At 40.9% G+C, this 25049-nt stretch overlaps 1 protein-coding gene across 5 annotated transcripts in view; it reads left to right on the top strand.

Moving 5' to 3' along the window:
- Positions 1-25049, top strand: part of LOC146577578 (protein TANC1-like) — a 176031-nt gene that overhangs the window by 9439 nt on the left and 141543 nt on the right. For all 5 annotated transcript variants that reach the window (XM_085268287.1, XM_085268289.1, XM_085268288.1 and 2 more), the window contains exons 3-10: positions 1684-1965; positions 2257-2411; positions 5679-5910; positions 6021-6187; positions 10809-11416; positions 13504-13612; positions 13850-13972; positions 15170-15406. In XM_085268287.1, the coding sequence (XP_085124413.1) occupies positions 1684-1965; positions 2257-2411; positions 5679-5910; positions 6021-6187; positions 10809-11416; positions 13504-13612; positions 13850-13972; positions 15170-15406 (1913 nt within the window). The remainder of the gene's footprint in view (positions 1-1683; positions 1966-2256; positions 2412-5678; positions 5911-6020; positions 6188-10808; positions 11417-13503; positions 13613-13849; positions 13973-15169; positions 15407-25049) is intronic.

Here is a 25049-nt window from a genome sequence, read left to right as displayed (position 1 = left end):
GAAATAGTGGGAAGGAAAAACTCCCTTTTATCAGGAACAAACCTCTGGCAGAACCAGGCTCAGGGAGGGGCGGCCATCTGTAGCAACCGGTTGGAGAGAGAGAAGGAAGACAGGATAACATACATGCTGTTGAAGAGAGCCAGAGATTAATAACAAGTATGATTCAGTGCAGAGAGGTCTATTAACACATCTTGAGGGAGAAAGGTGACTGAAGAAGACATATTCAATGCATCATGGGAATCCCCCGGCAGCCTACACCTATTGCAGCATACCTAAGGGAGGATTCAGGGTCAGCTGATCCAGCCCTATCTATATGATTTATGGTATTTGTTTTTCAGATTTGGGTGTGATGGCACCACCTTTACCTAAATTTTGCAACAGTAGGTCAACATTTCAGTGCAGTTCATTGCAGTTGTATTCATATATTGCAAAAATCCCAACATGTGCCATCTTAGGAAACTCAACCTAGTACGCTGAGGACCTTACAGTTCTGATTTGAGCAACATTTAGTGACTTCCTTTTTGACTGGGCGAACCCTCCGACAGAACTAGACTCGGGATGAGCAGCACTCGTTTGATTGCCATGAGAGGAGAGTGAAAAGAAAGGGGGAAAAAAAGATGAGAAGGAGAAAAGCTTCAACTGTGGGAGAGAGAATACACAAACTGACATGCATGAACAATGAAATGGAGAAGAGGTGAGGATGTCGGTGCACCATGTGAGGCCTCCTGAAAGCAAAGGCCTGTCGCAGCATAATAAGTAAGGGGTGATTCAGACGTTAGCTGAGCGAGCTTTAACTATAAATCTATGAAAGGTTTTGAGGCTAATCTTAAAATTAGAGATTGGGTTTGGCTCCCAACCCTAAACAGCCAGCTGGTTCCACAGGAGCGAAGCAGCTTTAGCCTCTGCTTGTCATTCCGGCTTAGGATACTGAAAAAGCAAGTCATGGTCATTAGGGGCTTTATATTCAAGAAGATGGATTTGAAATCTAAGGGGATCCAATAAAGAGAGGTTAATAAAAGATAACTCTTTTTCTAGTTCCCGTCGATACTCCTTTTGCTCAAGTTAGAGTTTTTCAAACACTGTACTTATTTTGCTGGTATAGTAGAAGGTGGTGATCATTTCAAGTGTCTCAGAACCAGCTCGTTCGCTTTTTGGTTTCATTGTAGGGCACTAGAAACATAAACAGACCTACACCTGCCAATATAAACACTCTCAACTGCCCCTCCAATTACAATAGGCTTTTGTGAACACAGGCAAACTCGCAAGGTGAAAACACTAGCAGCTAACAGCAGTGATAGTTGTAATGTTGAAAGGTGCATTAGCACTAAAGGTAGCAGTCATTTAGTGATGTTAGTTAACAAGTGTTATGAGATCTAATTAGTGCTGAAGTAGACCAGATAAGAGTCCTCTTTCAGGTCTTCACTCTGATTCCACTTAATTGAAAATGTATCCTCTACAGTGTTCAGGGTTTTTCATGTATGTGGCTCCTTCTGGGAAGAAGAATGCGGGAGATGCTCAAAGCATGTTTGTAGGTTAACTGCAACGGAAAACGATTTATTACAGTAAAGTTTCCAGCATTTAAAAGAAGTAATCATTTGTTAACTTCCCGGAGACATGGGGGAAAAAAATAGAAGTAGTGTAAACAATTTTAATCTGTTTCATTTCTTTTCCCGTTTCCTTCAGCGCGTTTTGCTCCCTACAAACCCGTGGACATCATGCTCAAACCTTTGCTGTTCGAGGTTCCCAGCATCACCACAGATTCTGTGTTTGTGGGCCGAGATTGGCTCTTTCAGCATCTGGAAGATGTCCTGAAGGCCGGCGAGTCCACAGAGAACCACGGTGCTGTGGTGGTGGGCAGCGTGGGGTATGGGAAGACGGCCATCATCTCCCGACTTGTGGCGCTGAGCTGCCATAGAGGACGCATGCGTCAGATCGCCTCCAACAGTCCCAGCGCCTCCCCGAAAAGTAATTAGTTTTAGTATTTGCCTTTGGATGTGAGCACTACATTAACTGCTCGTGTTTAGCTAATGTTATTATAATTTCATTTCAACATTAGCTTGCAAAGTGTGGGAGGGAAGTAATTATATATTCGTTGGCAATATAAAATCAAGTTGACTAATATTACATTTACCTTACAAAAGAATGCCCTCACACACAACTAATGTTATTAATGCTAGCATATACATATATAGAGAGATGTTAGTTTATATTAACGTAATAACTTTATATATTGGTGACCATGTGCATGTCTTCCAGCTGGCCCAGGACAAAGCACAGAACTTCCTCTCAGCCAGCCTCCACAGCCCACTCCACCATCCAGTGCTGCCAACACACTGAGGACCAGCAGTTGCCCAGGAACTCCCGAGATGCAGCGGCACAGGGAGGAGGCTGTCAAACGCCTGGCTGCAAAGGTGCGCCTTTCAACATCTAAGAGAGCTCACAGTAACAAAGAAGCAGGAATCAAAGAAGCTGAAAAAAGATTGCACTAGTTATGGTGGTGTTTACTCAGGGAAAAAATGTTTGGTGTGTGCACTGGATCAAAAAAAGTAATTTTAACAATTTTCAACAGTGAGTAGATTATTTTTTGTTTTTGATGGATGGATTTGTTGTTTCTTCCTTTCTTTTTTAAAAAAAAAAAAAAAGGAAAAAGAAGGAAAATCGACCAAAAAGCATCTCAGGTTTTACCAAGTACTTCTACAACAGCTTCAGTCTGACTTCTGAAAACTCCTCTTTAATAGTGACCACAGATAATTGTGATATATTCTGTTGAATGATGCATAAAATTATACATAACAATAAGGGTAGGTTGCAGTTTACTAGTCAGTGATTAGAACCTCCTCAGGGAGCAACAACCCACAGCGAGCCCTGTCAGCCATGACCTGAGAGCACAGAATGTAAACACACACCAACGTCAAACAGAGCCAGCTTCATCAATATTAGACGTCATTTAGGAATTTACAAACATCAACACACGTTTCAAATAGCAACACCATTTATCTAGGCGGCTATCAGTTATACCGACATGTATGGCACTACTACTGCTTAATTACTGGTTGGTATCCGTTCCTGTGTCAACTTCAAATAGGTGCTTAAATATATTGTAAGGCCGCCTGTTCAAGTGTTGAACTGGGATGTTTGAACATGATAAGGATCCTCAAAATTCCATGAAGCGGAGCAACACTGACTACTGAGGTCAGTGCTTACTTTTTTGACAGATGAATATTCCATCTGTTGATTTTTCTGGCGTTACAAGGATCGCAAAATAAAGTCTAAATACTGCCTCTCTGGGAAGTTTACGTGTCAGCGCTGTTGAGCAGAAGATTAAGTGTTTTCTTGTATAAGCTTGTCAACATTTTTCACAAGATATAAAGTACTGCACGGTAACAGCTTTACATGTGTTCTGTTACTCCCCCACACCGTCAGTAACATTGTTAACCACTTGTCTGTGACCGAAACCCCCCCCCAAACATGCATACCAGACACTGAGCATATTTCTGCACATCTTTCTCTTTCAGACTTGTGAAGTGGACAGACAAGTCCTCGATGTTTCACTTTAAAATGTTCCTCTCTCGATGCACGCCGACTAAGCAGTGTGCGGTTTTTGCCTACGACTCTTTTATTTTAGTTTTGGAATTGTTCGCTCTGTTTCCACTGAAATTTCTCTGTCGATTTTTCACTCCCGCATCTTTACTCGCACCACCTCTTCTTGTGTTGCTGAGGGTTCAGTCACATAGCAGGTGCACGTTCACTACATTTTGGAAATACTGCTTGCTAAAAGCACCATTTGATGACTTTGGCACTGCTATTGCCTTGTAGCAGGTCTAATAAAGATGATTGGGGGCCACCGGGATTCAGAGAAGATTTGTGATCCACTGTTGTAGTCAGTTGAGTTTGAATAGTGCTGTGATGGTAGGTTGTAAGGTAATTTAATAGGTGGCAGCTTTGTGAAGGACTTTCTCAGTGGATGTGACGTCTCCTACTGATTCTGCTGCGTTTAATGGTACTGATTACAACCTGTTGTCCTTCTAACACCTTTAGAATTTAATACTCTTATCCTGTCAGGGAGGCCTCCTAATTAGTGACCCTGTCAAAGGGGACAGTTCATGCACCAGACAGCTAGGGTAATGCAGTGAGCTTCATGTAAATGTCTGTGAAACTCAAGCAGTATCTCTTGAGCCAATTATGGTGAAAAGTGTTTCCAATAGGCGCCTTCACAGGGGCTCTGTTCCTGTGATGTGTGATGCAACGCTGAGCAGCTTCTGTCAGATTCTGCCAGTGCTTTTTTAATCATTGATTTAAAAGTGGTCTCATAACAGGAGCACTGAGGCTACTACCCTTTCTGCTTTATTCTTATTATCGAGACGTGCCTTTAGGTAACATTTCTGAAAATGCATTTATTGTTTTGCCAGCAGATGAGCTACCGAGGTTTGACTGCAGAGCCTTGCATCATCGTGTGTCGAGATTCGTATTGCTCATTGATGAGGCGGTAGTCTGCGTGACTTGTATGCTAAATTAAATCATCACTGCAGTAGGGGGCTTATTAAGAGTTGTGTTCATGCACACAGCAGGTTACTTGACTTTGTACAATAATAGGCATTCAATATATCAGTTTCCCTCTTTGTTATGTCACATTTGTGATGAAGCTCAAAAAACGCGTGACGCAAAAATGACAGAAAGGAGTGTTCGGACTTCTCTCAGACGTTTGCTGCTTTTAGGCTAAAGCATAACATCAGAGAAAAATTCTGGTGGTCGTGATTTTTGACAGTTTCTGGAGAAGATGTGAATCAGTGGTTGTGTTATTGTTTCAGTTGGTCCATCTTCTGACTGGATGTCACATGTTTTCCTTACTAAAGATGGGTTATATACATCCAGGGAGTTCAGCTATAATTTTTAAAATCTTACCTCCCTCTTTTCTAATTTGCGCTAGCTTTAATTGTGCCTTTATTGGCATGTGAGTTATATGTTATTATTTGAAAAAGAAAGAACCATAAATATGCATTTAGATCTGTGCTGTGGGGAGAAGTTTGGGTCCAAAACATTTATTGATGCTAAATGTTAAAAAAAAAAAGTCTCATATCTTGAGGCTTTAGTCATTTTTCTAGAAGCTGGTCATCGGTTTTCTGTGGAGAACTAAACAGCAACAGCTGAGGTTGAGCCGTCAGAGGAACCGATCACCTGCTCCTCCTCCTGTGGGCCTGGAAGTGTGTCAGCTCCTCCAGGTTGGACTGTAATTAGTACAGTCATCTTCCTTCTTCTCCACCTCTGTCCCTACATTTTCCTTTTAAATCAGACCTCCTTTGAATGCTGCGGAAACCTGCTCAGGTACAGAAGATTCTACCTTTAGATATCCACCTGGGATCTACTCACTTCTTTTTATAGCTTTTCATCCGTTGCCCAATCTCTTCATCATCCCTTCTGTGTGAAATAATGAAAGGATAAAATCATGTCTTTGACATTGTAGAGATAATATGTAGTTTTATGGAGGCTTGTTGGTATCAAAAGCCTCACTTACTTACTTTGTCATGGTAGTTTTTCAGTCACCAGAGATGTTGGTGTTTGTAAACGCTTTAAAGTTATCAAATGTACCCATCAGTCAGTGAATCATATTTTTAATTCTTCCTGATTCTCAAAAAGCAATGGCTTCACTCGCGTTTGTTCTCGTTCCTTTTGTCTTCCAGGTGGTGGCTTATCATTATTGCCAGGCAGATAACACGTACACTTGCTTGGTCCCAGAATTTGTGCACAGCATCGCAGCCCTTCTGTGCAGAGCTCATCAACTGAGTGCGTACCGGGAGCTGTTGCTGAAAGAGCCCCACCTCCAGAGCATGCTCAGTCTGCGCTCCTGTGTCCAAGACCCCATGGCTGCTTTCCGGAGAGGAGTCCTGGAACCGTTGGCCAACCTTCGGAAAGGTAAAACACTGTAGTTGTATATTGCACTATTTCATTTTCATCGTGTATGAGACCACTAATCTCATTTCATAGTATTTTAATATTTAGTTTATTTGTAAATGTCTTTGCAGAGCGAAGGATTCCAGAGGAAGATTACATAATCTTAATAGACGGGCTGAATGAAGCGGAGTTCCACAAACCAGACTATGGAGACACCATTGCATCCTTCATCACAAAAATCATTGCCAAGTTCCCCTCCTGGCTAAAACTGGTTGTCACTGTTCGAATCAACTTGGTGGTAAGAAAGAACTTATAAAGCATGGCTCTGAGTTCACTCAGATGACAAAATATTCACTGTTATAATCACCTCGAGTCAGAATTACAGATGTCACATTATACTGGTGATGAGTTTTAGTTTTAAAAAGTTTATCACTCTTTCTTCCCTCTCGGTAACTACTCTGCTTATCCGCACACTTTACGGCTGATTAAAGTAACTACTGCTAATGGCATTCACTCTTCTGTTGCTGCAGCTGCTTCTCTCACACACTCAGAGACTCGCTTCCCACAATGAACTCACACAGGTGCAGTTTGGCTGTTACACTGTTGAGTGAAGTACTGGATACAGGCAAGCTGTTAAGGGCTTGATTCTTAACTTAATTACCAGTTTCGTGTCTGCTCTTATCCTCTACTATCTGCTTTCCAAGCGCTCTGAGCTGAAGCTTATCAAAAAGTTTGAACACTCAAGACTTCTGTTGTTATATTTTTTTATACAAATTGAATGAAATTTGCACAGGCTGGTTTAACTAAGCATCTTTAACTAAGTGCTTTTACAGTCTTACCTTTTAATATATTTTAATGTTATTAGTGCTAGTTTTCACTTACTTAATATACTGTATTTTTCGGACCATAAGGCGCACCGGATTATAAGGCGCATTAAGCGAAACAAAACAGTCAGATAAGTCAACTCATTTTTCTTGCTTCCTCCAATCCACATTGATTCATAAATGCTGAATTCTCTTGCAGCTGCTCTATTCCCATGTTGTTGCAGCATATTAATGACTAACCTTTGTATTGTGGATGGATTACCTCAGTTGTTCTCCTGATTGAAGTTTGGTCCGTTTACAGCATCCCGCCATGCGATTGCATTTGTCCCTAACCCTCGGGAACCCTCACATTAACTTTTATGAGTGAAAAAAAGTTAGCCTTCATCCTCTAGCTTCACTGTGTTTATGTTATGCTAACATAGCTGTGTCGCTAGCATATCATTTTATACCAGCTAGCCAAGCTTCAGTAACCCTATAAATGTCACTGCTGTTTAGTTTTCTGTCTTCATTTATGTCGAAAGGGACGGCAGAGCTGTACATTTAAATTTTTTCAGAAATCTCTTAGTCATGTATATCATGTTTAGGTGGAACTAGTGAGCTAACTTCTAACTCCGTTAAATTTAATAAATTTTGTTTTCATGGATGCTTGGATGTTGAACTTAATAGTTACACCTGATAAAGCATCAACGCTGTCGATTTTTGAGAAAATTAAAGGATTTTAAGTGCGGCTTATAGTGCAGGAAAAAAAAGTATGCCGGTTGTAGCCAACAGTCCTCCTGCACTTACAGTTCACACTGGCCCTGTTTCCCAATCCATAAAACACTGTAAAACACATTTATTGATTTGTTGACCAGAACATTTCATATCCTAAATCGGAAAATCTAACACTGTGGCAACCCTAGAAAAGAAATGAATCAAAATTCTCTCATTTTAACAAATGTCTAGCTGGACATGCCGTCACCTCTCTAGGCACTCACTCACTGTCACCAGACCCTGCACATTTTTACATTTTGACAAGTGTTTCCTGAGCTGCTCCCGCTTGTTATTCTACTCTTTACAGAGTCAGGCATATCCAGCAACATTCAGGAAAGAATTGAGACACATGACCTGCAGGGCAGGAGAGAGATGAGTCAGTCACTTTGAGCTGACACTAGGTTGACCAGTTCCAGAAATGCTATGGACTTGGATTAAATTCACGCTGCTGACAACTGAGGCTTTGACACTACTGATGAACTACATGAAAACTTATTTTCCTTGCTGGGGGAAAAAAGAAAGCACTGAGCCTTGGATAATAATGTGGTTTTTGATTGACATCTGGAATTTGAGTTATTATTGCTCAGTCAGAAGCCAGGGTCGAGTGTTGTCCATCAGTGTGGGCTGTACTATATAGTGAATTCAGCCTAGCTATTAAGAATTCAGGCAAGGCCCTGTCAGTGTGGTGAATCAATATATTGTAGCGCTGATATTTTGTATTCACCTCTTATGCTCTTCTATTAATGCATTAGAATTGGTTTTTTGACGTGGAAAGATGTTCCAGGTGACTGCACTTAAAGTAATACATTTCGACTACACTGCAACATCCATCCATCCATCCATCCATAAGCAGAACACTGCAACATATGTGTTGTAATGTCTTCTGACAAAGTGAAACAGTGTTTAATGAGAGGGAGTTACTGTTTGTGTGAATTTGCTAGGGTGACGTTTTTAGCCACCTGGAGGCTGGCAAAGCAAGAACAGCAACAACAACAAGGTTGCAGTCGGTTATCGGAGATGTGTTTTTGTTGTCCGTGTGGTAGATTTCATAGTAACAACTGTGCTGAAAGGAAACGTGTGGTTTAAGGCATATGTAACAGTAGCTGTTTTTTTTATAACCTCTGTTAGTGAATCCTGTGCACATGCTGGTCTGTGGCAAAGGATAGCACATTGTTAACCATGCCATATGTGTCTTTTACTTTCTTGTAATCATATTTTTCTTGTTATATTTCTGTTTTGTTCACATTCCCACTGTAACCACTTAGCAGTTGTCTGCAGTAATGAATCAAATGGCACTGTTGTTTTAATGGGAGCTATATGACGACTTCGCATGTGAAAACCTCGGAGTCGGTTTGACAATGTTTTTGTAAATCAGGCTCCTATGATGTTCAGTAAGTTCCCTTTAAGTGCAATGGAAAGGCTGTTAGTCACTGACTGAAAATGTCTAATTTTCCAAAAATGTAACAGAAGTCAGTTAAATAGTTTTTAAGAGAGTTGGCAGTCTTTTGCAGAAAAACCCTGTATGTCCTCTCTTTTTATTGTTTTTTTTTGGGGGGGGGGCTACGAGTCCACATATTTGGGTAAGATGCAGGAAATGGTTGCAAAATCACAAAGAAATTCCAAAATTGAATTCTCTATGTCCGGTGGGACGTGATGAGAAATATTACAAAAGCAGAATTCAAAATGAAAACAATGAACAAACAGGGCTGCGTACAACCACATGCCATGACACATAACGACAGCACAATGCTTAATAACAGAATTAATGATAAACTGAAGATATTCTACGATAACTGGACCATGCACAGCATTCAAAATAAAATAAATAGAGAAATAAATACAGTAAATAAAGAAAATGTATATAAAATGTTGTTTGGACATGATGGTTGTCAGTCCTGCTCCATGCAATAGACTATAATGACCATACACTTGCATTACTCAAAGGTTCTTGAAACTGAAATATGAGCTAATGATGATGGTTCCTACTTCCTTCAAAAGTTTTTAGAGCAAGTTCCTACAAAAGATCAAAAGCACAAACTGTACGCTCCATGCTGTATTCTCATACCGTTTCCCCTAACATTAAAGCTCTGGACACAGCAGTCAGCAGCATTGCCATTCAGTGCAGACAGTGGTTACATTCGGCTTTGTAAGTTATCTGAACCATTTGGCCATCATTAATATGCAAAAGCCATCGGTAAACCTGCGTCTGTGTGTGTATGGCTTTGCTATCTAAGCTTTCGGCTACAAGTTCAGAAACTCTGCAGCTTAGTGTTTGTATAAGCTGCAATTTAGCTTGAAATTGGAAGCACTAAATGATCGACTTTAAAGCATTATCACTTCATACTTGTAATATTATGCGTGTACATTTGTACTTGTCGCTTGTACTCAGGTGTCTCTTGCAAAAAAACCCTCAGTGAATAAATAAAGCTTATCTGCTTTACTGCCCGACTAACTCGGGGCATAGCAAAAATGAATCATGGAAGAATAATCAAGATAGCATTGTTAAGACAAGAAAATATGAAGGCATGAAATGTTTCTTATTTGCAGACAGAATCAGAGTTGTGCATAGAGATGAAATTGTCACGCTATTGTTTTGTGCTTTGAACAGACAAATAGCATCTCACCTCGGAGGAAGGGTTCGATATATTGGCCCTTGCCTGCTAGACTAATATCTGGACAATCTCTGAGGTGTTGTTTGCACCCCCTCCCCCCAATCTTGTGGATTGTGTTCGGTATGTTTTATTGAGCGTGTGCATACATGTGCTTGTGTGTGTTTGTCTGTTTGCGCTGCCTTCTCATGATGAGGGAGAGGAAAAATGTTATCTTGCGGAGGCAATGTTTCTCTAGCCTCAGACAGGCAGAGGATTGGAGGATTAAGGTGCATTGATTTCTCCAACCCCTGGGACACAGATTGAAATGTGAGCCCTAGTTCAGACCTCTGCTTGCCCGCTAGCTACCATCCCATCCATCCCCTGCCTCTTAATACTCAGTTTCCCCACTCCTGTTTTCCTCACAGCCACATTTTGAACAGTAACAAGTGTCTGCTTTGGCCTGATAGCTCAGCATGCTTGCTTCCCCACTGCTCAAAGAAACTCTTCTGATAATACACGTACACAGGCAGATTTTGTTTTTCTTAATGGCAGCTCAGGATGCAAAGAATATTTTTGCTTTTAATTAATTAAATTATTTATTTATTGGCTGTGGTATTGAGTAATACAGCTGTGTCTGTAATGCAAACACTGCACCAAATTACTTTTTTTCATGCATTGACACTTTAATAGTACATTGAAGCTCAGATGTATGTTTTTATGTCACGCTCTGTCTTTATCTTGTCTTCAATAGGAGATCACCAGCCTCCTGCCCTTCTCCAAAATCTCCCTGGATGACTTTTCTGACAACAAAGAGATCAGCAATGACCTCAACGCATATATCCAGTATCGTATCAACGGCAGCAAGGACATCATGAACAATATTAGCCTGAACGGCAAGGCCGATCCTATCACAGTCGGCAAGCTAAGTAGCCACCTGATCTCCCGCAGCCAAGGGTCCTACCTGTATCTCAAACTCACCCTGGATCTGTTTGAAAGAGGCCACCTCGTGATCAAAAGTGCCAGTTACAAAGTCGTGCCTGTTTCACTGGCAGAACTGTACCAGTTACAGTGTAACATGAAATTCATGACCAATTCAGCCTTTGAGCGCTCACTGCCGATCCTCAACGTATCGCTCGCCTCGCTGCACCCCCTGACTGACGAGCAGCTGTTCAACGCCATCAACGCGGGGTTCGTCCAGGGGGAGCTACAATGGGAGGACTTTCAGCAACGCATGGAGCTGCTCTCGTGCTTTCTCATCAAACGGAGGGACAAGACGCGCATGTTTTGTCACCCTTCCTTCAGAGAGTGGCTGGTGTGGAGAGCTGATGGAGAGAGTACGGACTTCCTTTGTGACCCCAGGTCAGTTTTCTGCTAATGCAATAACTTCGCAGCTCTCAATTTGGTTTGCAGGCTTCTGTAATGCATTTAGAGTTTGCGTATGTTTCAGTAATGCATTTAGAAAAGGTTCTTGAATTGCACAAATAGGCATGTAGGACAGTAAGAAAAGTACAACTAATGCTGCAGAATAATATGATAAACGTGTCTTCATGTGAATGAAGTTTTGCATCTCAGAGTGCTTCTGAATTAGTTGTTTTAGGTCTCTGACAGCTTTAATCATGCCTAAATTTGGTGTCCATCCTGTCGGTTGTCACAAAGTTCTTACCTAAAATGTTTAAAGCAGTGTCCTGCTTATTTCCGGTCCTCAATTTTAATGCAGGAGAGCAGAATTTAACGTGGGATATGTCTGCAGAAGGGGAGAATAGCTGGCTCTGGATGTATTAGAGGCAGTAATTCAGTGTTTTTCTTCACATATCTGCGCAGAAATCGGTCCATAATAAACACTGCAGACTGCACCAAAGCTTCCATTTGTAAATAAACCCCTTTAGTCAGCAGTTTGCATACGCAGCCCTGCAACATCATAGATCAGATTTCAAGCAGGCTGTTTCACTTCTTCGAGTCGTCTTCTCTTGCATAATGACTCCATTGCATAACATTTGTGAGAATGTGAGAATACAGCTGTGGAAGTGAAGCATGTTAGATTAATGCTCGAATCTTGCAACAATGACATTCAGGCTTCACTGAATGTAATTTGAGATTTTGCAGAAACATTAGACTCCCTGAAGTCCTGTTTGTTGGTGTCAGCTTGTTGCATGCCAAAGTCTTTCCTTTGTCTCGGAAAAAATACACACGGCATGCAGAAAAAAAATTGAGTGTGAAGTGATGTGATGATGTGAGCATTTACAGACACATCACAGCACTAAATTCATTAGCACAAGGCCTGTTTGCGACGTACAGCACATTCAAAAGGTCATCTCAGAATGCACCTTTGATACAGTGAAGCTGTTTGTAATAAAGCAGCACCTCTGCAGATAAATCCTGTGCTCTTTTGGAGCTGTCAGGATTCATCCGAGTTCAGATGCCTGACTGCAGACTTCACCCTCATATCAAACACATCGATTCTCCTTCCACTGCCTCTCCCCGGTCTGAATTGTTCACATGTGCTGGTACCGTATTATAATTGTCAAATTTCAAATAACAAGCCGCACCAGCGTTGTTAGTGGATTACTCGCTCCCTCATCTGCTTGTTTGCAACCCACTAATTTGCGCTGCTGTTGGCAGCTTGCATTGGTCATCGGTAAAATGAACTGCTGCGTCTGTGCTCATGAATTTGTGCTTTGTTAGTAGATCACCCGCACAACTTTTGACTCCTGATCAGTGCTTTTTTTTTTTTGTTGTCTTGCAGCCTCACACTGATTTGCCCTGTTTTAATAAATAGTGCTTTTTGTGAGGGAGGGGGGGTACTGACCTATGCATTTTGCAGATATTGCATGTTGCAATGCGAGGCAGGCTTATCTCTTTTAGCAGTACTTGCAGTGCTTACCTAATTGAAATGCTGGAGCCACACGCAAATGAGAGATTTCAGTCATTCACACTTCATAAATTGAATGATGTCACTTTTTTCCTCCCTGTTGCTCACCTCTGCTCACACGGCGATGCCTCCAAACGGACGAGAGCTGAGCTTCGTATTCTGGTCATTCACAGCCTTCCAGCTCCATCATTAAAAAAACTTGGCTTGTAGTCTGGCGCAGGAGATGCACAGAGAGACAAAAGCCTCCTGCACTGCCTCTCTGTTTGTGCCTGGGCACAACTAGAGAGGATTTTTATCCAGATCAAAGGGATTCGCAATCATGCATGCCTTTTTAATGAAGTTCTGCATTAATTAGTGCCTCAGTGACACTCTTCCCCCCTGTTGTTCAGAGGGTCATTGCCAAACATTTTTAGCTTATTCACACTAGCTCCAGAATACAATAGTTCTCCATGACAGTGCCAGGCTCCTCGTCATCAGCAGAATGAATCAGTACTTTCATGTCGTTTGAAGCAGAGGAACAATCATTCCTACTGTTGACGACTGAGTATCCTATCTGTTCCCTTGTTTTCTAACCCAGGACCGGTCACGCTCTCATGGCTTTCATGTTATCACGCCAAGAGGGGAAACTGAATCGGCAGCAGACAATGGAGCTGGGACACCACATACTCAAAGCACACATCTTCAAGGTATAGATGTGGAACCTACGTGGTCTATGCATTCATCTTTATTTGAAATCCATCCCTTGCAGGAATTTCTTGGTGTTCACTTTCTCTTGATTTATGCACTGTGACAATGGTTCACCAGAGGATAAGCCGTGGGATGTGGAAAGCAACATTGACAGCTTATGCCCCTCAGATTCGCTGGTTTTTACATATGTGTGTTTGTGTATTTACTCATGCATTTATGCATCGGCGTGCGTGCAGGGTCTGAGCAAGAAGACAGGCGTGTCATCCAGTGTCCTTCAGGCTCTGTGGATAAACTGCAGCACTGACGGCCTTTCTGCAGCCCTGGCCTCCCTGAGGAACCTCTACACACCTAATGTCAAGGTAAGCCTTTGCTTCAGGTTTGCTCCTGCGCGTCTGTTGAATGCAGAACAATCGGCTTATTAGCTAACGATGAAAAAAACACATTATTGATAACCTGAAATGCCTAAATGCAACAGGTTGCTTTTGTTGAAATGCAAAGTATAAGCTTCTTGAGGGGATATAGGAAACCTTTAAACACTATATATTAAACACACAGTATATGTATCCAATTTTCAGCATTTTCATAACCCTTTTGTTACATTGGAGTAATATAATCATATACACTGGTTAGGTCATTTTAAAGCAAATGCATCTCAGAAATAACTGCAACTTTCTTTAGATTTTAGTTACACTTTTAATCCCCGAATGTTGCTCCACGCAGAGAATGTTTTATTAATAACCGCTGTCCTTTTATATTGTTAATGTGTCCAATTATAATTTGACAGGTAAATGTTAATAAGCTTCGCGCACGAGCCAACTTCCTGTGTACTGCTTTTCAGTCGTGTTTCGAAGGGCGATAATCATTTGGCCTTTCCTGGAAAGGCTGTTCTGCCAGCATGATGCATTCTGGCTCGAAGAAAAATTATCCTCCGTACTTCTTTGCCGTTAGTGTTATTGTTTCAGAGGGCGTTCCATCACCTGGTGTCTGTTTGTGAGTTATTGTATAAATGTGTAGTATTAGTCAAACAGACATTTACAAAATGACCTTATTCTCTCCTCTGGGGGAGGGGTGGGGGGGTTAATTATGCTACAGAGGATCCAGAAAATAACACACACTTTCATCTCCTGTCGTCAAACACTCATTTCACTCTTTGGTTTTGTTTGACTAGGCCTTTATTATTGATTTACTCGTAATGAAAGCGAATACCACACCGCATTCGCTAGAATGTGGCCGTTTCATTTGCCGTCTGAAAAATCTGAAGATGAGAATAAGAAGTTTGATCTCTGTATGAGCCATAAAATGAGTAATGGAAACAATTCTGCTGCTCAAACATGGGTGGTAGTTCACATTTTTAAGTGTATAATTTAGCCAATAAAGAGTAAAATAGTTAAACAGTCATCTCTTCTTAAGAGAATAACATTTATTTTTAATTCAGATTTCTTTCACCTTTAAGTACATGTGATAAAAAATTCACTTCTTTGCAAAGACCTTGAAATAAATATTCAAACGTGAATGCTTTCTGCATTTTTTATTTATTTTTTTGCTTGTATGATCAGGTAAGCCGTCTCCTGATGCTGGGAGGGGCAAACGTGAATTACCGCACAGAAGTCCTGAACAACGCACCAGTGCTTTGCGTCCAGTGTCACCTCGGTCACCAGGAAATTGTCTCACTGCTGCTCGAGTTCGGCGCCAGCGTGGATGTTGTTTCAGAAAACGGCATGAGCCCCCTCTGCTTCTCAGCTGCTGCAGGACACTTGGGACAAGTCATGCTGCTCTGTAAAAAGGAGGCTAAGGTGAGGACTTTTCATATTGTGACTACTTGACAACTCTACTGATGTAGTTTTCTTGTGATCATAGACATTTGGCTTCATTTGGCCATCTTTCTGGATTTCTGGCTTTTTCATATGCAGGGTTTGTATGGGTGCTTGAAATCATTAAAAAAAGGCTTGAATTTAAATATTGTCTTTTCAAGGTTTGAATAGTGCTTGAATTTTAGATGTGGTGCTTAAACGTGGTTGAAACCATATTTCATTCACCACAAATAACTGAATGAGTCACAAAGTGTGAAAGCAAAATGTCTCCATCTGGTCTGCCTTGCACCTCTGCGTGCCAGTCTGTTTCAATGTGTGACCCCGCCCTCCCCCTGGGGATGAGTGCACTAACTTGACGTTGCTGTTTTAATGAGTGTTTGATGGAAAACGACACTGGTGGAATTTGCACTCTGAGTCACATGACAGGTGAGTCCTAGTAAATAATTTTCGAGTATGTGTACATAACACATGCTAATTTTAAAACTATTATTATTATTTTGCTAGCTATCAAACGTGCTGGAGAAATGCACTGAGTGTGATAGTACAGTAGTTGGTTATGGTATGGTGATTTATGGTATATGCTGTAAACATAGCTAACATTACTTAGCAGTAGCAGTAATGTGAGTTACTTCACTCAAGTAAAAGCTTTAAACGTTAGTCTGATACTTAACTAGCCAACTTGAGGCTTAAGGGAATAATGGTAATAAGAGGGACTGATCCATATGGGCACAGAGAATAGCCACTTTTTGTGGTACTGAAGTTCCCGGGCTTTCATTCAAAATCTGTTTATCGTGAGCACCCACCCATTAAACATAAAAATTATAAATAGCTTCAAGCTATTTCAAGCTATTGATGCCTGTGGGCACTATCAGCCACTGAGACAACAGACAAATTTTAGTGTTTTAATGAATGAATATTTCATACATTAAGGCTGCCTGTTTATTTAAGAGAGGTGAACAATACATTATAATTATACATAATAATATCACAGATGATAGACTAAATAAATAGATTTTACTTAGATGCTTGTTCATTCTTAAAGTCTTATATGTTGAATTGAACTGAATGTCATCTGTTCAAAGGCTCTCCCAGTCAGTGCTGTTCTCCATGCCTGTCTTACTGTACATGATGTTATTAGCACAAACACTTTAAAAGTTACTGTGACTCAAACATAGAAAAATAGATTTTTTATTTCCCTCACCTAATATTTAAAAGTATTTTATAGCATATAACACCTTTGAAAATATGCTTTGGTTCCCATTTAACTCCAGAAAATCATAAATCAAAATATGGATATTACCTGTCCACAGATTCATGGTGCAGTAACTGCTCTTTTAACTGTCTGGTGTCTTTGCTTTGTTTGGTGTTTGTAGACATGGTTTACATGAGTTTTTAGCTGAGATTCAGAGGTTTCTGTGGACACTACTCATGTCAGCACTTATATTTCTGACCTCGTGTTATAATCGATTAAACGTGATCTCCTCCCTTTTGCTCCCATTTTTGATGTTGTGGGTGCAAATGATCAGGTGTGACATTCTCATAATAAATCAGATAAAATACTGCAAAGAATTAATCCTGCATTTGTGTGATTGAAATGTGTGTGCAGTGACACTGTTTAAAGATTTGGCCTAAATAATTCTGGAGTGAATGAGCCTAAACATGATGACCGGACTAATGACACCATATCACCTGTGACACTCACACACGCACGTATGACTTTGCCAGTTTCAGCTGAAACAATTTCAGTGTTTCAAACCATGTTCCAGAGTTTTTAGTTCACCGTTCATGAGGTTTCAAGAAGAAAATGAAAGACAGATCTGAATGTTTGAAAGTGTTTTGGAAAAACTCTGTAAAGATTAGATGAACAATACTCAAAGGATAAATTCAACTGTTTTATTTTGTTAGATAAGTTGAAAAAAAAGTTAAACAAGCAAGTAAATAACGAAACAAGGTTAAATGAAGTAAGTTCAAAAAGTTAACAAGTAAATAACGAAACAAGGTTAAATGAGGTAAGAGCAAAAAGTTAACAAGTAAATAAAGAAACAAGGTTAAATGAGGTAAGAGCAAAAAGTTAACAAGTAAATAACGAAACAAGGTTAAATGAAGTAAGAGCAAAAAGTTAACAAGCAAATAAAGAAACAAGGTTAAATGAAGTAAGAGCAAAAAGTTAACAAGTAAATAAAGAAACAAGGTTAAATGAAGTAAGAGCAAAAAGTTAACAAGTAAATAACGAAACAAGGTTAAATGAGGTAAGAGCAAAAAGTTAACAAGTAAATAACGAAACAAGGTTAAATGAAGTAAGAGCAAAAAGTTAACAAGTAAATAAAGAAACAAGGTTAAATGAGGTAAGAGCAAAAAGTTAACAAGTAAATAACGAAACAAGGTAGAGGAGAGAAAACCCCAACAATCCCCTCTGAGCAAGCACTAGGCGACAGTGGGGAGGAAAAACTGCCTTTAAACGGGCAGAAACCTCCGGCAGAACCAGGCTCAGGAGGGGGCAGTCAACTGCCGGGACTGGTTGGGGGGGTGAACAGAGGTGGAGCAAGACGAGGCTACATCAGTTGAAGAAGCAGTATTGTCCCTCTACCGGAAAAAGCTGAAGAATCTTTTCTTCTTTTTCATGGACTTTTCCACGAGCGCCTTTTTGTCCAGGATGAGGGTTCTCAACTCATCGATGGTTTCTGTGTTTTGCCTCTCTAGTTTCTTGCATGTTTGTTCCACCTGTTCTAATGTTGCTTGTGTTTCTTCAAGCTTTTCTTTGAGGTCTTTGGATGTTGCCTCCTGTGTCAGCTTTGCCTTCTGCAGGTCTGCATTTCTCACTTGATCTTCTTTGTGCAGGCCTTCTAGCTGCTCATTTCTTTTCTGGATATCGCGGAGCGTACACTGCAGGTCCTCATGCGTTTTGTCTTGTTTTTGCTTTTGGGCCTGCATTTCTGTGTTTTCCCGCTTCAAGTTGTTGAATTCCAACAATATCCCCTTAATGAGCTCTGAGTTGTTTTTGGCCATGTGATCAATCTTTTTCTGCATGTGTGAGCATCGTTTTTCTAGTGTTTCCTTTTCTCCCTCCAGCTCACTTGTTTTGACCTTCAGTTCATCACAGAATCCTTGCAACTTTTGATTTTTACTCTCAAAGTCCTTGATAATGCACTTTTCTTCTGGCAGTCTTTCTTTCTGTTGCTCTTTCTCTTGAAGGAGGTCTTTATTTTGGACCAATGTTTGTTCCAACTCTGCCTTCACCATTCTGTACTTTTCCTGCATGCCTTGGAGCTCGCGCTGCAGGTCTTTTTGCTTTGTGTCCTGTTGTTCCTTCTGTTGGAGGACTTCTTTATTTTTTTCTTCAGCTTCATCAAGCTTTCTTTGGAGCAGGTGATTCATTTGGTCCATGTATTGCAGATCCCACTCCATTTTATCAATCGTCGCTTTCCTGCCTTGAAGCTGCTCGGACATTTCTTTAACTTCAGCGCTCTTTTTCTTGTTTTCTTTGATGAGGGATACAATCTGCTCTCTGGCTTGAGCAAACTTGATCCCCCAGCCCTCATTAATAATGTTGATGTCGGGCTGGCGCTGTAGTGTTTCTTCCAGGTGTTTGTTTTGTGCTTCCATCTGTAAGCACTTCTTCTCCAGGTGACGTTTTTCTTCTTCAATTTGTCGAATTTTGTTCTGGAGATGGTTGTTTTCATTCCTACTCTCCTGTAATGCCCTTTGGATGGATAAGAGGCCATTTGGAGAAATTGGCCGGCCACGCGTGGAAGGAGAGGCGGCGAAATCTTTTTGTCTCGGTTGCCGTAATCTTGGATACATGTTGGCGTTTGTATCCGATGACTCTGAGAGGTTTCCAAATTTTTCTGTAGTCAACGTTTGAAGGCTGCAAACACAAAGGCTGCGAAGAAACGAACTGAAAATTGCTGTTTCTCACCCCTATTTATAGAAAAACTTCAAAGGATCCTTGTGACATCCTTGTGACATCCTTGTGACATCATCACTCCTAAGCCAATCAGATTGTCACATGCACTGCAAAAACTCAAAATCTTACCAAGTAGGTTGGAGAGACAAAACCTGCAGCTCAGAATCAGCGCAAGAAGACGTAATCGCAGCGCGGACCGGACGCATCAGGATCGCTAAGCTCCGACAGCGTGTCCGTCTACGAGCCGTCGGGTGAGAAAGCCGAGAAAGACAAAGCTGATTCTGATGCGTCGGGTCCGTTCTGTGTTTACGTCTTTGTGTGGAATCAGTGTACCTGCTCTCATTTACACGGATTCGCATTTGCGACCAAATTGGTTGCACTCTAGAGCCCTGTTACTTGATGAAAGTTGATTTTGCAGAGTTAATCTTGCAGCTCAGCCACAGCATAGCCCTCAGCAACCAAGAGCATGCTAGCGGGCCGTTGTTATTATGTTATTACTGTGCTTTTCGGAAAATGAGGCACTCTAAAAATCAGTCCTTTGATTTTTCTGGAAATTGACAGTGCTCCTTATAATCCGGTTTGCCTTATGTCTCTACCAGCTTTGCACATCTACAGACTGAAATCTTTGCCCATTCTTCTTTGCAAAACAGCTCCAGCTCAGTCAGATTAGATGGGCAGCGTTTGTGAACAGCAGTTTTCAGATCTTGCCACAGATTCTTGATTGGATTTAGATCTGGACTTTGACTGGGCCATTCTAACACATGGATATGTTTGCTTTTAAACCACTCCATTGTTGCCCTGGCTTTATGTTTAGGGTCGTTGTCCTGCTGGAAGGTGAACCTCCGCCCCAGTCTCAAGTCTTTTGCAGACTCCAAGAGGTTTTCTTCCAAGATCGCCCTGTATTTGGCTCCATCCATCTTCCCATCAACTCTGACCAGCTTCCCTGTCCCTGCTGAAGAGAAGCACCCCCAGAGCATGATGCTGCCACCACTATATTTGACAGTGGGGCTGGTGTGTTCAGAGTCATGTGCAGTGTTAGTTTTCCACACAGAGCATTTTGCATTTTGGTCTCATCTGACCAGAGCACCTTCTTCCACATGTTTGCTGTGTCCCCCACATGGCTTGTGGCAAACTGCAAACGGGACTTCTTATGGTTTCTGTTAACAATGGCTTTCTTCTTGCCACTCTTCCATAAAGCACAACTTTGTGCAGTGCACGACTAATAGTTGTCCTATGGACAGATTCCCCCACCTGAGCTGTAGATCTCTGCAGCTCGTCCAGAGTCACCATGGGCCTCTTGGCTGCATTTCTGATCAGCGCTCTCCTTGTTCGGCCTGTGAGTTTAGGTGGACGGCCTTGTCTTGGTAGGTTTACAGTTGTGCCATACTCCTTCCATTTCTGAATGATCGCTTGAACAGTGCTCCGTGGGACGTTGTTTCTTTTTGTAGCCTAAGCCTGCTTTAAATTTCTCAGTAACTTTATCCCTGACCTGTCTGCTGTGTTCTTTGGACTTCATGGTGTTGTTGCTCCCAATATTCTCTTAGACAACCTCTGAGGCGTCACAGAGCAGCTGTATTTGTACTGACATTAGATTACACACAGGTGCACTCTGTTTAATCATTAGCACTCATCAGGCAACGTCTATGGGCAACTGACTGCACTCAGACCAAAGGGGGCTGAACACACACCCCACTTTGCAGTTATTTATTTGTAAAAAATGTTTGGAATCATGTCTGATTGTCGTTCCACTTCTCACGTGTTCACCACTTTGTGTTGGTCTTTCACGTGGAATTCCAATAAAATTGATTCATGTTTGTGGCTGTAATGTGACAAAATGGGGAAAAGTTCAAGGGGGCCGAATACTTTTGCAAGCCACTGTATGAATCCTGGTTGTGTTTACTGACCTGGAAACGATTTTATGTGCACGGCGCTCGAAAATCTGTCAAATGTTTTAGTACGACTTTGCTAAGCTACGAAGCCGCACCGCTTGATGGATTGTTGGAGCATTACAGCTATCGTAGGCAGGAGCCTCGCGGAGTGATACGTACTGTGCTTCAACATAATATTACTGTATTGTGTGTTTGTTTAACCTCTTTTTAAGTTTTGTGGATATTATACATGGTTGTGCTGAGGATATGTCGGCCAGTTTCCACTGGAAATGCCTTTTGGTTAAACTGTCAGGGAGGAATTTGCATTTGCACTGTTACATTTTTATATAAGTTTAATGCACATGAAAAGCAGCTGCTTATTTAAGTGAAAATACATTGATTGTTTTTTTTTTTTTTTGCACAAATGAAGTGGAGTTGTAAAGTATTTTGTCTCGTGTCAGTTATATCGTTATCGCACATTTTCAAATTTATATCGTGATGAATATTTTTGGCCATATCGCCCTGCTCTACTTCTACAACACGCCTTGTGTAGATGAGTTAGTGAGGCAAACTGATCAGCTGTCTTATTGTGTCTGTTGAGTGTTTGGTTTTGTGAACGGCCTCTTTAATGCACGAGGGTGTGACCATCCACATCCTTGTATCTGTCCACTGTCAGCCATTCATTTTGTGCAAATCTGGCCAAGTCTTCCAAGTGTGCGTGTTTTTTTTCCTTCTGACCAGATGCAGCTTTCTGCAACATCACTTTAATGTCCTTATACTGATCACCACACTGTGTGTGTGCACTAAAACAGCAATCATTTCACTGCTCCTTTGTAGTGACAAGTTACAAAACGTCATTAGATGCTGCATGGCTGTACAAGATAGACTTTGGTTAGCAACAACTCTCTGAGGCCTTTACTGTGAAACAGAACGCTGTCTTATCCGGCTAACTTCAAGGTTTAATGTGGGATTTTTTTGTAATCCAAGACATAATGCCAGGTCAACTCATGCTTTGAACCTAATCTGCTCCACAGCAAATCATGTTCCAAATGAGAGATCACCAGGTAGAAAATCACCACCTACTAACCAGTAAGACCGAAAAAGAACAAAATAAATAAAATCCCCGATCCTGGAAGGTCCCTCAGACCGCTGTGTGCAGAGAGTAGGAGTGTAAAATTTTTCAGCAGAGTCTGATGTCTTTGTCTTTCCATGATGAGCAACAATAATGAACATAGATTCTCTACAACAACTTTATTGTTTTGGAAGTATTAATATATGATCCCAAAACTTCTACATTTAACCTTTTAATCAGACCAGCAAAAATCTAGTATTGAATCTTAGCACAGTCATAAAAAACTATTTGCTAAAAGCATTTTTGCAGCTGAATATTTTAAATTACAGTTAGGATCACTGGTTGGCTGTTTCACCTGTAAGACTTTAAAATAACATGCTAAGGTTTAATAGTCTATAAGGAATACACTCTGAGGCCTGGGCAGTGTTGTGCTAATGAGAGAAGGTTTGTGTGTACAGTGAAACAGTAATTTTTTTATCTCAAAATTTATTGATATGTTTGATCCTTTCTGAGCTGCGTTAATGAAGCAGTCATTAGAGCACCATGTCCGCTACAATAGTTCTGTAGTTTGATGCTTGAGTCGTTGCAGACTTGTTGAAACTCCCTCACCCGTCAAAGCAGCGTCTTTGTTATTCGAGTCCAGCAGATGGCAGTGTTTCACTGTCTGACGGCTGTCTGAAGCTTCAGCTGGATTATCCGTTTAAATGAGATCGTTTTATAAAACTTACAACAACAGGCCTGAACCTGCTCAGCTCCAAAGAGCTGGCTAAACGATGGGGCATGTTCAGAATCTTCCTGAAGTTTAACAATTTCCCAAAAAGCTCCACAAAGTGAATTTTCATATAAGACAAGAAGGAAAGAACAGGGTGTGACGTGGAAGGGGCCCTCTGGCAAACAAATTACTGCTTTTATTAAGTTACAAAACTCGCAGTCTTGTTCACGAGTGATCAGAGAAGGGAACAGGAGATGGACAGATGGATCGGTGCTGCGGCTGCAGACTCTTCACCAGTCCCTCTTTACCAGTCGATTTACGTCCTTACCCTCTGTCACAACGGGACTGAACGGACTCACGCGTAGGCTCTGAGTAGGGAACAATAAAGGTTTTTTATTTACAGAAGCACCAGGTGATCTATTTACACAGTGGGGAAAAGACGGGTTCCGGGAATCCACACACGAACAGGAGGGGGGAAAGACACTTGCAGTCCACACACGCTCCAAAGTCCTCACTCCATCCACGCTCCACGCTCCTCTTCACACTCCACAAGAAACACAAAAGCTCGCTCCAATCCTCACACACTTGATCGCTCAGGTAACACAGGGGCAGGTCCAGGGAAATCTATTCACAGAGATGCAAAAGGTTTCCTAGGTAGAGTTTCCTATCTATCTGTATTTTTACTTTAATAGTTAAGCACGATTAACATTTAGGAAACAAAAATAAACAAGTTAATAAATGAAATGAAATAATACTGATTTATATATTCACTCTGTTTACTTTTTCGATATAGAAATACAATGAAGACTTCCATTTTCCTGCTCGTGGCGCTCTCTGGCACTGTGCTCTGCATGACTAACGGACGTGTTCAGAAAACCAGCATATCATCAACATGATCCCACAAGGGGGATGTGATGATCTGATAGCAAACAGAGATAATAATGGTAACTGTAAGCGCAAGAATACCTTTATCATTGGTGACTTTAATCAAGTTAGAACAATTTGTGATCCAAGCAATCGTATCAATGCAAATAGAAATCTTTATAAAAGCCCCACAGACGTGCACATTCTGTATTGTAAACTGCTGGGACAAACAACGATACCCATTGTACATCCAGATACGGATGAAAAGGCGTATTGTAATTGCATGTGATAAAATCAATACTTTCCTTCAGCCTGTGCACTTTGAATGTTGCTCTTGAGTTGAGAGATGCTGTAAGCTTGCTGCCATCTTTAAACATCACTTCATGATGCTGGTTTAGATGCTTTATAAGACTTTGTTACGTTTCTTAAACAGTGATGAAAATAATAAAGAGGAAATATGAGAGAAGTGATTTTCAGTGAATGTTGAAAAAAATCCCACAATAACAAAAATGATGGCAACATTGCTACACTTTGCTTTCTTAGCTTGCATATTGTACATTTTCACAGTTGTTTCTGATTGGCTCCATCTTCTCTCGTTGTCACAGCTGTTGCTCAACTTTCAGCACTCATTCAATTAAAAAAACAACAAACAAAAAAACCAAGCTGCTGCTGGTAAGGTTGGCATTCTTGCAAGACTCAGTAACACAAAACAAATAAAAAAATGCACATCCCATGTTTATCCCATGTGATTCCAGGCTGAGTTTATGCATTTATGCTTATTTGTTTATAAAATATTATAAGCTGGTCTGAGGTCATTTGTTACTAAAGAAAAACAAACAAACACTGTGTCATTATTTAATCCACTAAAACTAAGACACAATGCAGAAGCAGTGTGTGAAAACTAAGTGCACCTTCACTGGTGTAGCATCTGCCTTAGAAACAATGAAGTCAAATGAAACTGTTGAATCATCTCTATGTGCTAAAGGCTCATTTTAATGCAGCATTAATCACGTTGCTTTAACAGTGCTGCATTTTAATAATGTTTATCACGTTCTTTGTAGATTTTAATTATCACCATCGTCGCTGTGAGAACATGTCTGGTTGGAGCAGGCGGCACTCAGGGATCATGTTGTGTGGAAGAAGAGTCATGTGATTGTTTTTTTTAAAGATTTTTTTCTATGAGTGCACAGAGTGTGAAACAGAAA

The sequence above is a fragment of the Mchenga conophoros genome, linkage group LG3 (genome assembly GCF_057382185.1).
Source record: "Mchenga conophoros isolate Kocher_MC1m ecotype Shallow Benthic linkage group LG3, M_conophoros_male_GT1.1, whole genome shotgun sequence".
NCBI classification, from domain to species: domain Eukaryota; kingdom Metazoa; phylum Chordata; class Actinopteri; order Cichliformes; family Cichlidae; genus Mchenga; species Mchenga conophoros.
The sequence above is the reverse complement of the archived record's forward strand: the minus strand, read 5'-3'. Positions and strand labels throughout refer to the sequence as shown.